The sequence below is a fragment of the Branchiostoma belcheri genome, unplaced genomic scaffold (assembly GCF_001625305.1).
Source record: "Branchiostoma belcheri isolate BF01 breed outbred unplaced genomic scaffold, Haploidv18h27 scaffold28, whole genome shotgun sequence".
NCBI classification, from domain to species: Eukaryota; Metazoa; Chordata; class Leptocardii; order Amphioxiformes; family Branchiostomatidae; genus Branchiostoma; species Branchiostoma belcheri.
Genome location: NW_017803887.1, coordinates 643,086 through 663,622, shown reverse-complemented (window position 1 = coordinate 663,622; position 20,537 = coordinate 643,086). Strand labels below are relative to the sequence as shown.

At 38.5% G+C, this 20,537-nt stretch overlaps 1 protein-coding gene across 1 annotated transcript in view; it reads right to left on the bottom strand.

Annotated features, from left to right (window-relative positions):
* The window catches only part of LOC109472520 (rap1 GTPase-activating protein 1-like), a 43,871-nt gene extending 43,417 nt beyond the window's left edge, over positions 1 to 454 (bottom strand). Inside the window, exon 1 of the mRNA XM_019772302.1 lies at positions 91 to 454. Within this exon, the coding sequence (XP_019627861.1) occupies positions 91 to 251 (161 nt within the window). The 5' untranslated portion in view covers positions 252 to 454. The remainder of the gene's footprint in view (positions 1 to 90) is intronic.
* Between the last annotated feature and the right edge of the window lie 20,083 nt (positions 455 to 20,537).

Genomic DNA, 20,537 nt, shown 5'->3' with positions numbered 1-20,537 from the left:
TACTATAACTTTACGAATCACAGACTGTCACTACTTTTGAAGCAAAGCCAATTTGGAGATCAAAATAAACCAAAGCAAAACCATCCCTACCTCAGTAGAGCCGTCTCAAACCGGTTCTCCTGCTTAAGACTTCGCCAGTGCGGACTGGACGGCAGGCTGCGCGGCTTCCGCGTGTGGATGGACTTCTGGAACCGCTGGACCGCCGTGACACCCAGCACCGCTAACTTGAATCTCTCCTTGCCTGACCGCATCTTTCTCTGTTGTTCTTGATGTACTTTCAGGCTGTATTGCCGCTGAGATATGTACTAGAGTTGGGCTTTTATACTATTACCGGTAACCCAAACTGTACTGTCACAGTCTGAGCAGCTAGTACCAAACTGAAACAAGGCCTGCTGCTTAACGCGCTTTATATATTCCTCCTCCTACAGTGGCCTACACAATGTGCCTGATTATGTTCCCGCCCTCCTACTCTACAACGTAATCACTGACACTGTAGCCACCTGCTCATGAATATTCATGAGATGCCTCGTCCAATCACAGCCCTCCCTGGCTGGGAGGTGCCAAGTGGTGAATGTGGAGGTTTTGGTGAGGCCTAGGAAAAAAATTTTGTGTTTCCTGTTTCAGTCCTGAAAAAATTAGGGTCGGTAGGTAGGGATTATCTTTTTCTTTCTTTCCTTTTATTACAGTTTGGAGATTCCTAGTGATCCAACTTATACAATACAGTTTAACAAACTAAAAAAACTTACATAAGGACACTTAAATTTTCAATGTCAATGTTGGAAAACTGATTGTACAATATTTCATCACTCAGGTGTCAGATCATGGAGCTAGAAAAGGTTGATAAGCTCGTCCCTTGAAGGGTCCACCCTCCAAAAAAGGCTAGGGTCGACAGTTTTTTCTAGGATCGGTCAGGAAACAGGAAACGCAACATTTTTTCTTCCTAGGCCTGAGAGTTAGAGAAAGAACAGGTGGTTGTATCGCAGAACTTATGAATTAGTCATGACCTATATTACAAATCATATCAGTGAGGCCTAGGAAAAAAATTGTTCTGTTTCCTATTTCCCGACCAACCCTAGCCTTTTCTGGATGAACCCCAGCAAGGGACATAATTTTTTGAGCTGATCAACCTTTTCTAGCTTGATGATCTGACATGGGAGCAAAAAAATGTTGTACCATCAGTTTTCCAACATAATACATTGAAAATATAAGTGTCCTCATGCAACTTTTACTTTGTTAAACTGTCTTAAACTGTAAAAAATCCCTATCTACCGAGTCGGACCCTAATTTTTTCAGGACTGAAACAGGAAACACAGCAATTATTTTCCAAGGCTTGAGAGATAGAGACAGAACAGGTGGTTGTATCGCAGGAGACAGACAAGAACTAATAAATTAGTCATGAGCTGTCAGCAGCTTCACTAATCATGCCAGTGATGTTGATATATGGAAATATAAATCATTGAGACAGTGAGAGACAGAAAACAGATGTACTGTGAAAAAAGACCTGTCAGATTTCATACACGGTGCATGATTTTTATGACATTTTGGCAATAATCATTTCAGTGTAACAGTTAGTTTTCCCTTTTAATTTTACCATATAGATGAAATGAAGTCCCATACGACCATTCGCCATGATGTCACAGCCAGCGAGTGATAGGCAAAAATCAGAAGACAGGTTGATACTGGGTGATTTGCCTACCAATAATTTGCATATGTCTTAAATACATGTAAGTTACATGAAAAATGGTGTAAACAAAGACAACTATCACTCATATACAAATGTACACATAATATACAAATGTAGAATAAAAACTCTTTTTCAGATGGAAAAAAAAAGCATTGAAAAAAATCTTACCAAGAGAGTAATATATAATAAAAATAAATCACACTTTTAAAAAGTTGCCTGAAAACAAGAATACTTAGGATGAGTAAAATTAGTATATTTATTTAGTAAGCTTGAATATGTAGAAATTTACATGTAAATTGGATACCAAAGAAACAAGCTGCTCAAACTAGTTGGCTGAAGGTTAATGTAACATCATGTCATTGAAATGTTTTTGGAGTGAAAGCCAAAAAGCTCACCCTATAACCATCAAAGACGAAAACACTTCAAATGATGCAACAAGTTGTTAGTAGAGTTTGTATTATGTTCCTTAGCAACTAACGCCTGATTGTAACATCATGAAATTGTTTTTGGAGCGAAAACTCACCCTTTACACATAAGACGAAAACACTTCAAATGACGCAACAAGTTATTAGAGTTTGTATTATGTTCCTTTTAGCAACTAATGACTCATTGCAACACCCACACGTAACATGTACAAAAGATACTAAAAGTTAATGAAAACATGTGTACTTCTGTAGCTGACATGTGCGGGCGTGACGTGCCATCTTAACGTGCTAACTGTTAGCGTGGGTGTTACACATGTGCAGTAGACATGCTGGTACATCACGCCAGAATGTACTGTATACTGTATACCTAGTAGTATTTATTTTATTTATTTCTGGGTTTGGCTGTTCAATCTTCTAAGCCAGGGCAGCCCAACTAGCCAATGCCTATTAAAAAGGGCTTGCCCTGCTGACAAGACATGACAAAACATTACGGCAACATATAAGGTGGCTTAACAATCCATAAAACTATTCTATGTATTAAAACTAAAATAAAAACTGGATACCCTGTTTACATGTATGCAGGTGGCACTTCCAGCCCTACATTTAATATATAAATATAGCAAATCACATAACACATTGTAACTGCCACTAGAGCAACGTGCCATACCCAGCAATTCTGCTTGCTGCAGCACAATACCAGTGCCTAATGTAGCCAGCAAATAACACATCCATGCCTCTCACTTACTACATGTATAAAGAGAACAGTTTGGTTTCCAATTAAAGTAAATTGTCATTTGAACCGTTAGGTAAGCCTTATGGTACCCCAAATTGTGCTGGCCATTTCACATTTTATGGATGTAGGTGGAAATATCAGCATTATAGGGCAATGAATGGCAGAAGAATGTTTCCATTATATAATATTTAGTGACTGTACACAATAGATGTATGGCCTTCAAATGTACTTGGCATTTTGAGGAAAACTCTTATATTTAGCACTGACATTTAAACTACAGCAAAATTTCAAAGTAAAATTTCAAAGTAAAATGAATTAAGTGCAAATGTATTTAGAGACTTTTATTCTGTGTAACAGAAATAAGTGTTCTTTATATAGCAAGCAATTGTAGTAAGTTGGTACTGGCATTATAATCCTTCAAAGACCATATGGCACGCGTGGTCCTTGAAGGATTAAATATAGTACCCAAAAAGAGCAGTTTGCTAGCCTTAAAAATAGGCACCAAATTGAAGGTAAATTGCCGAAGGGTTGACAAAAAGGTTTAAATTGAGGTTGGGCTTCTAACATTTACCACCTGCAAATTTTATGCAAAATCAGCTCTTATATAAGAATTACTGGCATATAATCTACCAAAAACCAGACCATGCAAAAAAAGGAGTTTGCTATTCTTAAAAGGATAAGGCAAAAACCTGGCAAAGACCCGATAGTCATGTGCAAAATTAACTCAGAGTCTTATATAAGCATTACTGGCATATAACCTACCAAAACACCACAAGAAACAGTTTGCTATTTTTAAAAGGATAAGGCGAAAATCTGGCAAAGTCCTGATAGTTATGTGCAAAACTAACTTATTAATAATAGTCTATTACACATCAAGCATTATTGGCATATACCCTACCAAAACACCTGTCCACACCAAAGAGAGCAGTTTGCTATAATCTTTAAAAGATAGGCAACATGTAAATTGCAGCCTTTTTTTTCAGGCTTTTAAACCTACATGTACACAAAACAGTCCACACAAAGACAGCGGTTTGGTATTCTTTAAAAAAATAGGCAGCGTGTGGCCAAATTGCAGCCTTTAGCATCAGATGGTACCACACTGGGATAATACGGCACCCTACAGATCTAATGATACAGCACCCACCCACATAGCAACCAGACAGAGCTAATGTTTTCTACGCAACGTTTGATGTGCAGATTCTGTGGGAGGATCACACGCGCTATCCCAATGAAGGATTCAGGACATCTGTAGGGATGAGAAAATCAAGTTTGACTGCCCACGACTGCCCATGATAATCTGATTCAAAACCTTGGAAGCTTGAAACGTACTCTGTAACAGTGAGGGGTTCATGGGCGCTACCAACTTACCCGGCCGATGGGTCTAGACCTTTTATTATAGCAGGTTCAGTAGGAGCGTCGACTTTGAAGCTGGTGCTCGGGAGGTCGTGGGTTCGAACCCCGGGCTGGGACCAGGGGTTTCTTTCTGTTTTTACTCACTCCTCCTAATTCTTGCAGTGGTTCCCACACCGGCCCTGGGAGTTCTGGCAAAGAGTGCCGCTCACTGTTACAACTCAACAAGGCAACTAATTTAAGCCCATTCAGAATTCAAAGCTCCTCCTGACCACCAACCAAAGTCAGAGTTTGGGCCATGCCTACCTTTCTGTGTGGATCAGGTCGAATTTGAGTTAAATTTGAGTCAAATCTGACCATAGACTACTGCTAACTTAAAGCCAGCCACCAGCCAACCAAAGCAAATATTAATAGCTTGCAATGTTGTATGTGGTCACTATAATTATAACAGTATTGTTCGCTTCTTGAAAGATTGAACATTTTTCACGAGCCATGGTGCCAATTCTGAACTAGCTGCCAATTTGTTGCCATGCTTACCATGATGTCACTAATATACTGCCAGCATATGATAGAATTACCTGTTTGCAGACATCAAGAACTTCTAAGTTACTAGGATGATTTGCAAGCTACGATGTTGCCCTAACATCAGAAGAGTGTAATTTTTGTACTCATCTTTGTTCATCAAATAATATCATGCTTGTTTCATGTCATCTTAAATTATTACTTTGAAAGATCAAAGTCACTATAATTTACAAAAAATGCATATCATATTAACAAGAAGCAGCTGCCTCATATTATGGCTACCAGTCATGTACCTATATTCAGCTTGGAACCAAATTGCAGGGGAGACTGGCCAGGGCTATTAAAGCATTAGAAGGCGGCATACTGGGATGATTGTACAATCCCGGCTACCACATAGGGCTTAAATATCTTTTCTGTAGCCACCAAGCTATTATTCACAGCAATCTAGGCTAAAGTATGCTGCTACATTTTGTACATGTAGGTTATTTGTGATTCATGATGACCAAACCTGAATATTTTGTAGCCAGCAATATTACAAGTTGTTTATTATAGTTAACCGGCCTGCGAAATTCATTTAGAAACTGCCAGTTGCAGGTGTCTATTTCAAGTCCAAAATTATGGTTCAAGTTGCTTAAAGCTTTCATTCTCATCATCATCAAAAGCTTACATGTAGCTTTACCTGAAATGCTGTATGACTGTCTGTGACTCTGAAACAACTTCCATCACAAGCACAGTGCTCTTGCAAGCCGCTTCTTCGGTCACTTTTGAACAACTCATCTTGACATTAGGCTTTCAACATGCCAAGTGAAGGATGGTAAAAACCAATAAGGCCTGCTCCACAGCAAATACCCTGTAACATACAGTATCTGTGAGATATTTGAGCTCAATTATGTGATCTCATAGACACAACATTGTGGCCCTGAGATCATTTATTACCGGTAAATAAGAAAAAATCAACCTGTTTCTTCCAAAAACAGAATCCTGATCAATGAAGATGGGAAAGAGTCATGCAAAAAAAACGAATACTACCAAAATATCTTTAAACTTAACACAATTATATATTTCATATCATATATGATTATGTGATATTATTTGTGTTAGTTTGGTGTGGGAGTCTCACAACAAGCCTGACCACTGGTTTGTGGTCTCCACGGCTCATCCCTTTGTTGTTTTAACTTATCTTTCATCTTATTTGATGAAACCTGTTGTATCTATGCAAACAAACCAGGCAATTCATCAAAACTATCATGATGATAATATGTCTTCCTGTCACTGACCAGGCCATCACAAATCATTTACAGGTTTTTGTACAACTCTGGATAATTTATTTTAGACTGTTAAAATTTCCACAGTACCAGTAGCAGCCTTTTCAATACAAAACAAATATATCACTATAATTAAAGATTACATAAAATGATTATGGAACAGCCACCAACATAGTTTGTATTTGAGAGCTTAGATGGCCAAGCGCAACGGCACCAAGTCTGCCAATAGTGGCATAGAATGGCATATAAAATGCAAACCCTTTACACCCATTGAGAAATTTTTGGTGATCACATTAATACATGCAGCACAAGACGCAGTCATTAAAAAGTAGAGTTTATTAACTAAAGGACAATATTTCTAAATGTAAATGTTTTAGTGAGATCCTTAGACTCATTTACAGTACTGTAATACAATTTCCAAATGTATGTCCTGCTATGCTATAATTATTAGGTGTGTGTTATACTTTTCCCCTACATACACATGTGTCCATATGGCAAAGTAGAAAATTGTGCATGTCTGGTCACACTAAATTTTGAGCTGAGCCATCGCGTAAATTTTTGACCCACTCATATAAGGGCATTGATTTAATCAAAATATCACCAGCCCACAAGATCAGCAAGTATTTCAGTTTACGGGTGTTTGAACAAGTCATAACATAATATATTATATATCAAGACTCTCAAGAATTATGCAATAAATCTATGTGTCCAAATGTCTAGATGAGCAGCAGTGCAGTTATTGTAAAAGGATGTACAATAATCAATAACGTCCACATAACACACCAAGAGCTTCGAAAACAACAGAAAATTACAGAAACAAAGACTGGTGCCACCACATACCCAGATCCTGTTTGGTGTTTAGACTGAAAATAAAATGGACGAAAACACTGTCAGGACTTCATAATAATACACAAAGAATAGCTTAGGGGTCAATCACAGTGCAACAAGTGGTCACCAAAAATATAAAAGCCAAAAACTTTCTCTACTGCTAATTGTGAAGAATTAGACCAACTTACTTAAGAAAGAACAACCAGCACTTAACAGGACTATGTCTTATATAATTGACTTCACTATAATACACACGGAATAGCTAAGGGTCAATCATATTGCTAACCAAGTAAAAGCCAAAAACTTCTCTACATCAGCATGAAAGTTCATCTGAGTTGGTAAATTACATTATGAAACACTTAAACTGTTCTCCAACTCAAAATTTGACTCACCAATAAGGTCAGATAGCTGAGGAAGACTGAGTGATTCAGTCGAAAATTTCTGGTGAGTCAAATTTTGAGTTGGAGAACAGTTTAAGTTTTTCATAACTTTCTCTACAGTGTAACTGCTATTTGTGAAGAATCAAACCAACTTACTTATCAAGGAGCAACCAGCGCAAGACCATTGCAGAAGTTGCAATTGTGGGAGTTGGCAAGAGGGTGTGCATCAGTCACAGAGTGTTAAGAGCCTATGGTCCACCAAATTGTGGTTCCACACCTTCACAAAGTGGTCCACACATGGTCCGACACGTGCCTCAAGAACACTGAGCTTTACAAGGCCAGTCTTATCAGTTATGTAATGAGCAGAGTTCTCAGAAGCATTGCACTCAAGGAGCCAGCTGTGGTAAAGTTTCCTTCAGGGCAAATATATCTAAGCCCTACAGCTTTGATTGAGAAGCTGGTCTGGGTAGGCGCTGGGAGCAGTTTGGCATACTGTTACAAATATACATATTAAATTACATATTAATGTAAAATTGCATACAGAAGGAATTTCGTCATTAAGTGAAATAGGTAATTTACAAAGATAGTTTACAAATTTCCTAAAAAGAGTCTGAAAAATGATTTTATTTGGTCTAGAAAGAACCTCCTGTCATACGTCCACAGTGCACATGTATGTACATCATACTCTCTTGATCTTCACCAGTCCTGGCATAAATGAGGCACCTACAAACGTTTTTTGTTGCAAAGTCCAGACTATGCATGAACTGATGTCTGGCATCATACAGTCCAGAGTTCTATTAGCTGGGCTTTGTAACCTTCATCTTATCCACTGAATACATATCAGTCTGTTAAACAGGAAATACCTGTTACATAAACTATTGGACTTTTGCACCAGTCTATAGGCATTACAATGTACTTTTATTAGTAAGCACTAAGTACTGGTAGTCTAGGTAAGTAAGTCTATACATGTACAAGGCTCAAAATATCACCAGGTCCTGCATAATAATGCAGGTTAGTGCCTGCAGTAAATTTGTAGCTGTGCAGGCTAGGTACTTCTGATGTCTACCTGCACCTAACTTACACTGGTCCATGTACTGGGTATATACAGGTTAGTGCAGGTAAATTTGGAGCTGTGCGGGTATTTCTGATGTCTACCTGCACCTAACTTACACTGGTCCATGTACTAGGTTTATAAATTAATGTACTAAAATGTACTGGTGTATGTGGATTTTTTAATTGCTACATTGACTGACACCACTTATGAAGTATACAGTCAAGAACTAATGGCAATGGTCTCTGAACAGCTTTAGGTGTGATCTGTATTTGCATCAGTATAGCCGGCATAATCGCCCTTCAGCGTAACACACCAGCTTTGCAGGCACGCAGCCTGGCATGCTCCTTTCATAACATAATTCAGGCAGCTTGAGGACTGCCCAATGTCAAGTTTTGTTACCCACTCACCACGATAAGAGCAAACTTCAATTTACATTAATGTATCTATAGATGGTAGGATTTCTATCTGGAATGGACACGACTCAAAGAATTGTTCCATCCCAGTCCCCTATGCAAGTTCCATATCTGATTTATCCTTGACATAAAATGACTATTATCTCTCAAACTATCAGGCTTAGATGGGTATGTATGTATGCCGTGTAAAAAAAGAGGTAATTTTGCTGGACTGACCTACTCTGCAGCTGTTACAGTTCCCATGCTTGCATGCAGCGCAAATCACACTTCTTTACATACATGTACACTTCTTAAGGCCATCCCTCTATAAAAGGTTGACACATCTAGTATAGCTTCTTTTTCAGTTATCTTGCTTGGCAAGAATCTACAGTAACTGAATTCTAGCAAAAATGTCAGCTCTAAAGCAGATAGAAGTAAACCGATAGTAATTAGCACTCTACAGTATCTCCCACTCCAATCTACAGCGACTTTCTCTGCTTTATACAGTAATTGGTCTGCACTGTCCCACGTGCAACTCACATGTGACTGTAGAGAATTTGCTTATCTTATAAGCCGCTGTGAGTTCTACAGTGTAATACCTCCAAATAATACCTGTTATATGTAATATACCACTGACAGTAGACAGCAACATTAGGGCACCATTCAGGCTAGCTAACTTTTGCTCTGTTTTATACTCAAACACCAGCCCCTCCAACTCTGTCCTGCAACTTGCTACATAATGTAATCCGACACCATAGGGTGTCTGCTACAGCACCAGTTACTATAATTATGGTGATAGTTGTCTGGTCCTTGTAGAAGAAGAAACAGAGCAAAACAATTTGTTTTCTTTCTTCCTGTGGTATAGATGTACATGACTGTACGAATCCTCAATGTAACAGCAAAGAATGCCCCCTAACTATATCAAAGAGAACTGCAGCAAATCACTTGTTTCAAATTCAAAAACCATTATTAAGTAGGCAAGACAAGAAGCAGGGACATCCAGCATAATCCTCCTGAACTGCAGTAGGGAATTTGCTTACATGAGAAATCCCCAAGACATCAGAAGCGTCAAACTGATTATAGTACTAGTAGTTGGAGAAAGGAGTCAAGCGTAGCCTATCATTATACGCATGTACTGCAGTTACTGGGCTGAGTATGGCACACAGTTTCAATACTACCATGAAAATTTGTACACGTAACTACACAACAGTTTTAGAAGTTACAGTTATATGAAACATTGCAAAAATACCTGTCTAGCTACAGATTCTGTTAGTCACTGATGAAACTGTAACAATTATTGATGATGCTACCTGAAACGTCTAACAGTTTTAAAAATCTCTCCAGTTGCTTGAGTAACAGTTACCATTTCCTTACTACCATTTCCTTGTGTATCGCAATACCTGAATGTCTAAACTTCATCGGTTCACATTGTAGAAGAAATGTCATTTCATGTCCAGCTTGCAATGTGCAGGTAAATGTCCTATAGTAGGGGTATTGGACAAAAATTTTGTTTTGTTGTTAGCCATTTACAATGTAGTTTATTAGAAAGAGCTCATTAAACTGAACAAAATGGTTTTTGTTCGAACTAAATTGGATGTTGTATGGCGGAGATATTGGCAATTTAAGTTTAAGTCTTTGTTAATGTTAGGAATTCGGTAAAAAAACACAATTTTTATCATTTTTCATATGCTATAACTCGTAAAACTGCCTAAAATGTTTTCTGCAGGCGTTGACCCTACCATGCATGACTGAACTTAAAAAAAGCTCCAAAGCAATGCATAAAATCGTTCAAAACCCTTAAGCTTTTATAGACAATGGCAAACTAAAAAGATTGTCAGAGCTCCTGAATATGGATTTTCCGGTGCTTGCTTCAGTTTTGCGAGTGTCTCGGCTTTCCTTTCAGCCCATACATCCCAAAAGATCAAGAACCATCAAGTGTTGACAATTAGTACTCCATTTTCCTTCCAGGTGTCGCAAAAGCACTCATACTGTCAGGTTTCTTTGTCCTCTTCTGGGGAAAAGATAGCACATGGCCATTAGGCCTGAAAAATTGACTGGGGTACTTTGAATATGAATACCATTTTTTTTATTCCAATCAGGACCACACATTGAATAGCATGTTTTTTTAAGTTTGGGCCTAGCAACAGACTCATGCAGCAAAAAACGTGTTTCAGACAAGAGAGGTACAGATGTATAACAAAAACAATGTTCATGATCGTATCAAGCACAAGGCAGGTATGTGAATGCCAGTTACTGGCATATTTTTTTGTGAAAATATCCTTGCTGCAAGGCTCAGGGCTTGCAATACGCATGTAGTGGCCCTAGAAAACCAACCTGCTTATAATCAAAATATCCTTCAATCTATGGTTTTTAGTAACAAAGTCAACAGTCATACATCATAAAAAATCATACCTATACTTAAGTGTACATGTAAGTCTATTGAGGTACATGTACAGCAATGTTATTGATACATTGGCATGATACATTGTTACTGGCATTGAATTTTGGACTACTAACTAACTAACGTCTTAATCTTTTTTTAGGAAGGGAGAAATGAAAGGAGTTCACCAGTTCAAAAAGGCCTCAGTCTTCCTGACATCCATCACTTTTTTTTTCAGCGTCACTAAAATGAACTGACAGAACTAGCCAACACTTATCCCAATGTTGTAAACAAACTGGAAAACTGAACTTGATAAATTGTCACGGTAACAGTTTATAAATAAGGGTAAGTAATTCCTATGGTACATCAAAACCATAGGAACTGCTAGAAGATGTTTTAAGTCTATTTGATTATTCATCAACAGTCATAATTGTGTCACGACTTAACTCAGAATCATACAAAAAACACTATGACTCTGGTACAACCACACTGAAGCAATATCAAAGCTTTAAAAAAACATTCAGCATTAATTTATACCATACTGTGATAGTCACTCTAAATAAGGTGATGTTGTTGAAGAAAATGTCACGAGCACACTGAGTCACGTGGCTTGTGTGAAAAACATGTCAAGTTTCGGCTGTTTTCAAAAACAAAACATCGTGACAAGAGAAAGTTCGTGACTTGTCCTCTGCCATCTATATAAAGACTCACTGACAGATATTTCTTGTACTGAGATACTTACACTTGTGATGTTGTCAGTGGAAATCTGACGAGCACACTGAGGCACGTGTCTTGTGTGAAAAACATGTCAAGTTTCGGCTGGCTGTTTTCGTGACAAGAGAAAGTTTGTGACTTGTTCTCTGCCTGATCTATATATAAAGAATCACACATATTTCTTGTACTGAGAGACTGTAACTGTATGTAAAATAATTTAGGACATTAAAGAAAGTGTTAAGACCAGCTGCTGTGGTGGTGGTTTGAACAACATTGTTGCTACATATATCACGACTTACAGACATATAAAGGCATCCAATGCAATTTCAGGGCGACAAGAAAACAACAACTCTGGATTAGGAATTCTGTCTGATATATATATGGACATTTATCTACTACACCATTTTTAGCACATTTCTGTCATTTTCAATTCTTAAAGCATTTAAAAAAGGCCTAAAACAAGTTACGTGTGGAATCTCTTTACATCCATAACTATAAGTAGCTAGAAGCAGCCTACCATACAAAACAAGCAACAATTTTCTGTCAGTGACATCACATTTTTGCCTCACAGATACCAGTGTGCTATGGGATAGGGTTCGTTGAACTTATTACGATGAGAAAATTGACTTTGAAAATCCAGTTTTGCTGCCCTGAAATTGCATTGCCTTCATAATTAAGAGCATTATAATATATGACCTGCTTTAGAATCTAAAAAAGCCATTAAAGCACTATATATAATGTAATATAATCAGGAGATAAAATTGAACTGAATTGAACTGAGCTAGAAAGGGGCAAATCAATTAGTACAGATCTGTTAACTGTTAACAGTGTAATTATGGTATAGTCAATCTTCCCATGTGAACATATGCACAGTCAACAGGTTACACCTCAACTCAATGGCCAGTAGTTAAAATCACTATTTTCTCACTCAACTCTAAGACTTTGAAAATGAGTATCTAATATATATACCTTTGGTCCTTTTTCAGATAGATGTAAAGCAGATCGAGGTTCCGTGTTTTTAAGGACAGCCATACAATGTCATGTACCTCTAGCACATTAAAGGCATCCAGTGCGATTTTTTTTTGCCGGAAATATTCTGAATAAGGAAATCTGTTTGGTATTGGCACATACTACCCCACATCGGCACAGTCGCATCTGTCAGTATTTCATACTCCTACCAGACTTATTGAAAAGTATTATTAATGAGTGGTTCAAACCTGACTGCGTAACAGTCTGTTCTGAGGTTTGATATCTTGAAAAAGGTGATAGTAAGCGGTTACATGATTGTACATCAATCCTTCAAATGTGTTGTTAAATTTCGATAAAAAACAATAAACCAATCTCACATAGTTTAGATATCACACTTACCTCTCAAGTACAACATACATGTACCTCTAAAATCCCACTACACTTACATAAAAAAGAGCAGGGGTCCTTCCTAGAGTGAGTGGTTCAAATCTTACAGTCTGGTCTCAACGTTGACACCTTGAAATTTAGGTTATAGTTATGCCAATCTTTCTGCATTGGAGGGGGGCACATCTCGTTATTAGATAAAAATTAATTAATAAATCCCTAAAATGTACAAGCTTACAAATCACTCACCTCTCCAGTACAACAAACGCTTTGTTCGGCTTGACCACCTTTGCCCGCCAACAGCGGACACACACGCGAGAACGGCCCAAGTGCCCGCAACCCATCATGATCGCTTTCTTCATCTTGTACGTATAGAGCGGACTGTCTTGTAGCAGAGATTCGAAGAAGCGTACGCTATGGCTCTACACTAGTGCAAAAGTGTGGGTGGCTGGCTGACTTAACTGGTTAATGCTTCTACTTCTTTATTATAATGAGCCTTTTTATGTTGAGTATCTCAGCCAAGAAACACGACAAGCCCCATGTGACTTGCCACTACGACTCTGCCCACCTTGAATTTATTATGTTCATGAGTTGGGCATCATTTGCACAGTTTGACATCAGTGGAGAGCATTTACCCTTTATGTCACAATGACGCGCGTGTCATCTGCATCATTAATTTCACAGCTTGTGCGTAAACAACTGAGTGTACACACAATGACAGCACCTCTGCGTGATGCGTGATTTACCTCCTTGAGTGGGTTGTTACACCTCATGACACAAGAGCTTACGCGATGCTGCATCTTGTCAACAACTACTAGTTTTTCTGAAGAAGTTGTTTTTGAGAAATTAAATTCCAGTTAACAAGACACTTGGGAGGTCACGATCTTGCTTTATTACTCAATTTGTCAGGATTATGGTTCTTTTTACATGTACGTGATCCAGATGCCAAATGCCAAACCCATTGCACACTAGGCCCAAAATTTAGCCAGCCTAACTGAGGGATTGGGGGCATGTTGGTCCTGGAGCTGAGAAACTGGCCTGTGTATGCCCTGCAAACAGCCTGGCACCCAGGCTAAGGTTTAAGGTGTGATGTTCTCAATACACCCTATACCCTATGCAAAACAATTCAGAATGATGGGAAGAAACTGGGATTTGGCAACACGGAATCCATGGCTGCTGCGGCACAAAACAGAAACCTCTGGAGGAGTACTGTTAAGTCTGCAAGTCGACCGATGCAACTAGTTGCAGGAGGAACTAAGGTCTAAGGGTAAGGTTCTCAATATATATGAAAGACTGAACCACATTGTAACAACTAATAGGGATATTCAGTACAACCATAGTATCTCCAATTAAGCACAGTTAAAGTTTAACAGAGTTAATACTTACTTCACCAGTCTCACCACAGCGCGTGTCTTCCTGACTTGTTTCAAAGACCGGCTTCTTCTCCAAGAGCTAAACTTGAGGCACCTCTGCAGCCAGGGTTTCCCTGTTCCACATGCTACATGGTAGTGAGCTATGCTTTCCATGACCCTTGCTAAAATTCTGCTCCTACTGTATCTGTAGCCTTAACACAAATTTTCTCCAATGCCTCTTGCTAAAATTCTGCTCCTCCTGTATCTATCGACTCAACACAAACTTCCTCCAATGCCCCTGGCAATGTGCTCTTACCTCTTTTATAGCTGTTCACCTATGATTAGCAGGTATGTCTTAAATTTCATATATGGTATCATTTTAACTCAATTAATTCCTGATCATTAGGGTTTATTTTATTGTGAGGGTGTATGAAAGAACCTAAGATTAGAATTGAGTTAAGGAACACAGCAGGATATATCAATTGTGTTCATTTACACTCAGAAATGCGGTGGTGTGGGAGAGACTTAATCAATATGACCCCTACGGGGTAAAAAATGATGTTTCGACTTCAATAAAACTTTGTTGAGCCATAATTGTGTATGGAGATCATACAATATGTCATCACGTACCACGCACGTATACCCACTGCGCAACCACGTACGTGTATTCTCTGACACAAATGAAATCAACTCTCTGAGGTCAACGCTTTCAAAAACGCGTTTTGAAAGTAAATTATATATTGTCCTGACCTGTCATCACGCTCCAACTGATCCACAGATCATCCTCCATATAAGGCGATGTTGCTGAAGTAAAGCGTCATGGGGCAAGTGCTTTGTATGAAATTAAGTAAACTTAATAGTACATACAGGAAAAATTAATACATGTTTTGTGACATTAGAACGTCATGACCTGGCTTTTAATGTTGTTACTCATGTATAAGAAGCTTAAATACCTTTAGTGTAACAAGTTTTACGATGCTTTAAATCATATTAGGTGACCTCGTTGAAGAAAAGGAAGGGAGAAAACAATGTTGTAGCAAATCTCTGACACCTGATGCTAGTCCAAGAGTGTCATGGCCTGTATCCTTCAACATAACATTGTTACTAGAGACTAGTATGAGAAAAAGTCTCACAAAAAACAAGGTAAACACTTGAAGAAAAGTTATAATTATCAGTAGCTGTGATGAAACCTATCAAATATTGTCCTACATGGAGCAAAAGTCCCAAAATTCTCTCCTTGTCAGTCAGTCCAAAAGAAAAATTATTTCCATCGCACAAAACAGGATCATAGTACACTTAAAAAGTCTTCTTGAGTGGTCTTCTTTCATGGTGACCAAGGAGTAGAAAAAAAATATAAAAAGTAAACCCATAGCTATGTACTATAGGCAATCATTCGATGGAAACAGTCCTGCTAGTAAGCTCTATGTGAAAACCATTAATGTGTTGGATCAAATTTCAAAAATAACTTTAAAAATGACCTGGGCTTTGTCACGAAGCCTACAATGTTTAAAACTCCAATAAAAAAAAAATATATTCCTGGACTCTGACCTGGATCCAAACCTGTTATTCAATCACTCCTTCGGATTGCTGTCTGTACCAGGTCCTATGATCTTTAATGTTCAGGAGAGGTCCTTTGATCTCCAAAGAGAATGTAACTGTCAGAAAGCAGCCACTGGCTCATGGTGCCTTCTTTGACTGAACTGTCACTTTGATCATCATCCCCAGCACTAATTGACCCGAGGATGTCCTGACCCTTTGAGAAGCTGACTTCATTCCAATCTTGCTTCATTAATTGCCTTTCCTAATAGCCCAGCATGAAAGACAAGCAAGCTGGGTTTTTGGCGACGTCTCAGGGAGGAGCGTGATGGTACAGTATTGTGTTCAGTTTGCAAGAATGTCCTTAGCTTGTAAGAGCATAAAATTTTAATGGAAAATCAAGAATCAAGGTCTTTCATTCATGCATTAACTCCCTATAATAGACAGCATTGTAGTAAGAAGTACATTACCTGTTTGGTATTTCAGGTGTTACATGGTGGCAGATTCAAACAGGTGTCAGCAGGTGCAGACAGGTGTCAGCAGGTGCAGACAGGTGTCATCAGGTGCAGACAGGTGTCATCAGGTGCAGACAGGTGTCAGCAGGTGCAAACAGGTGTCAGCAGGTGCAAACAGGTGTCAGCAGGTGCAAACAGGTGTCAGCAGGTGCAGTCAGGTGTGCATAAGGCAGTAATCCAGCATGGTGAACAAAAGATATGAAAGAACAGGCACCGGTTAACATTTCAACAGAAACTTTTAAAACTTTTTGTCATGACATTTTATTTCCTCTGTGGAATACACAAACTATGCAAATCTTGAAGAACCCGCCATCATTTACTTGACCTTGAGAGGACAGAGTAAAACTTTTGAATGTTGTGGGGTCGTGTGGCGTCATGGGGTCATGTGGCATAAGCATGTTCTGCTCAGGACCAAGAGCCCTCCTGCCTAACCTTCTACTCTCCAAGATGAGGCTTGGGTTTGGGGTTATTTTTGGCGTGTTTTTAGGCCTTTTTATCAGGATTTCTCTCTTGCACTGGAATTTTTTTTCACCCAATCTTCACCAACGTAGCCCTCGTGTTTATCACAGCTAGAGTATTACTTACTTATACTTGCATTAAGTAAACAACAGCTACAATCATTATGATGATTGTAAACAGGGATGCGGCACATAGTTGTGACTACACTTCTGACCATTACTAAAACTTAAATCTTCAAAGCCACTGAGAACTAGTCTGTTTGATGAGCAAAACTTCAATTTTTTGTTTCTCAAAGTAGGCAAGCCATCCCTGTCTGATACATTTGCTGCCAAAGAAATTTGGACAAGTCAGACTCACGTCAAAGAAGGTTAGACATCCAGGTAATACGATAAATTTTCTTTCCCAATTTCATCCAGAAAGGTGTTAACTGAATGTTGTGCATCGCACGTTTTTTGGTACAATTCCAGCTGAGAAAGCTTCTGAATCAGCTCATCAGAATCAGATTCTAGGAACGTGGCGGATCACATGTTGTTTTGTACAGCTCCAACAGAATAAGAAGCTGGAACGTGACATCGCATAATTTATCGACTCGTCTAAGGAAAAACTTCAAAATCAAAGAGTATTTGTTGCACAAGTCAGACTATGCATGACGTACAAAATGACTAATAAACTGGTGGACGTCCCAACTACTAAGTACCTAATACCAGCCCAGAAGAGTACAAGAAATAGCCATGCCTTCATGTACCGGATTTATCAACCAAGGAATGAGGTTTCAAGAATTCATTCTTTCCTAGAACTATCGCAGAGAGGAACTCACTGTCACCAAGTACAGTAGGGGCATTGTCATCAGATAGCTTTAAACAATGTCTAGAGTTAGAAGTTCAAGGGATAGGTGTAACAAGTCGGTCGGTGTAATATAGCCAGCTGCCGCCGCGCCGCGTGCCTGCGAAGCTGGTGTGTTACGCCAAAAGGCGGTTATACTGGCTATACAGAATGATACAGAAGTCTCTTTCATATTGGCCCCGATCACCAATTTGAAAGTACCCGTGTCTAGAAACGTGTTACTTATTAAGCACTGGCAATTAAAATCTTCAGCAGATGGCATGTGGCACACTTCACTGAACAGCCCTTACTGTGTTCTTTGTAGTACCCTGTGCACGTACTGCCTTTCTTCTGAACTTTTCCCTACACTTCACTGAACAGCCCCACTGTGTGATTTGTAGTACCCAGTGCACGTACAGCTTTTCCATTGAACTTTTCCCTAGTAGCAATATGTCATTATAGCATTGCAACACCTACTATATGTATAAAACAGTAAAGGTAAAGCCATCGATTTACAAAGCTGTGTACCGGTTTGCTGGAACTAGTTTCGGACTTGTAAAAATGTTAAGGCATTTAAAGATGCCGCATTTTTCATTAGGAACTATTAACTGTGACGACCCTTCTGTATTTTATATTATGCCTCTGGACATGAATCCTGATCTGGACCTGAATGTGGGTATAGGTACACAGCACTAGCCATTTATTTTGTTCAATCCTGAACAGAATGGTAGATTTTAGCTTGGTTTAGTTAAGATTGGGCTTGATCTGTCAGTCATAAGATTTTCTTATAATTAGTTTACAACAAAGCTTTTCATTAATTTTTACTATTGTTGACTTCGCAAACCTGCACATGTCACACCTCATGCACAGACGGTAACCTGGTTGGGATGATGATAAAGTTCTATTTGCATGAATGTTCACTATTACGCATTCCTTTTCTTATTGTTTCCAAAGCTGCACATGTCACACCTCATGCATATAGACGGTAAGCTGTATGGCATGATAATAATTCTATTTGCATGAATGCTCACTATTATAGGCATTCCTTTTACTATTGTTCCCTAGCCTGCACATGTCACACCTCATGCAAACTGTAGCTGAAAGCTATGCTGGGAATGAACTTTTAGAATAGATTTTGGTGAGCATAAAAGACCATAAAATAACCTCTTTTTTTTTCTAAAACCACAGTGTCTTAGAATTCTAGAATAAATAAGAACAAGTGTGGGAAGAACTAATATCAAAGACTAAACATTATTTTAAAATCCAGAAGATTCCCAGCAGATATTATGCAGAGCTTGAAATACCCGGTGCATGTGCATCTTAGTGCACCAAAATTTGGAGCTGTGCACCTTATTTTTTTGTGTGGGTGCACCTGTACACGCAAGTAGTTATGTAGGTTTACTTATGTATACACAACATCTGTTTTGATTTTGTATTTTGTCGGTGCCTTATAAGCCCATATGGGCTGGGCGGCATTTTGATCGCAATGGCACGATAATAAACATTCATTCATTCATTCATTCATTCATTCATTCATTCATTCATTCATTCATTCATTCATTCATTCATTCATTCATTCATTCATTCATTCATTCATTCATTCATTCATTCATTCATTCATTCATTCATTCATTCATTCATTCTAAGTGTCAGAAAAGTAATAAAATCATTTGTGTAGTACATTTCTTTAGAAATGAAACATATTTAGTTTTTGTTGACATTTTACTTAGTACTTTATTTTATTTTATATGATGCACCCCAAACAAAATTGTGCACCTAATTTCTTAAATTGGGTAAACGAGTGCACCTATTCCCAAAAATGAATTTTGAGCCCTGTTATGTCTCCTACTGCAATTTTCAAAACACAGGATGATAATATCCCTGAAACGTGTCTGGAATAAAGACACCCAAACAAGGTCATACTAATTAAAACAAAATGTGTGTAATACCATGCTGCTTATCAAGTCACAAATCAACATTTGTCACGGATATACGTGTGTTCACATCACATCTTTGCAATCAATCTGGACCAGTCCATTACAACAGCCAAGGGGTGGACAAACAATTATGTGTTTTGAATGGAATGGACAGTTCATGTGTAATCTTCTAAAATATATCATCTGTGCATGATGTGTGCAAAAAATTATGTACTTTTGCAAGCAAACCTTTTTCAAATTCCCTCAAATTTCACGAGAGGAAAAATGCAGCCTCCTCTCTAGTTTGTTCCCCTACTGTATTGATATTGAACTATCCCAGACAAATAGCACATTAAAGGTTCTTCCAAGGTATAACCAAGAGCAGAAAGGAAAGCCCCTTTCCCACATGGACATATTTCATTTTGTGTTAGATTGTCTCCTTCAATATCCCTCAAAATGGTGGCTTCCCCACAAACGATCTCACTAAATCCTACCCAGAGTCCGTGTTCCAATTATGGCATTAGTCCAAAGCCTCTAAGCACCAGAAAGAGAAGCCGTTCATCCACTGGGGTTTGAGTTCCCCAGCTGTGCCAAAGATATTAATCCGATAGTGTGGTCGTGCCAGGTTTACTGAGCATGGCATACCTCTAGTGAAGTGATAGTGTTGGTAGGATATACTAGTAGGGATTGTCTTTTACACAACCTTGCATACGTTTCGGTGTCTATCAGAACTGAACTGACTTACAGGACAAGAAGGGCATCATTACTATTTGTAAGAATATGCCCCAAAACTCTTTGTTTTTGTTTGATTCAGTGGGCATAATATCATATAAACAGTAAACAAACATTCAGATTGT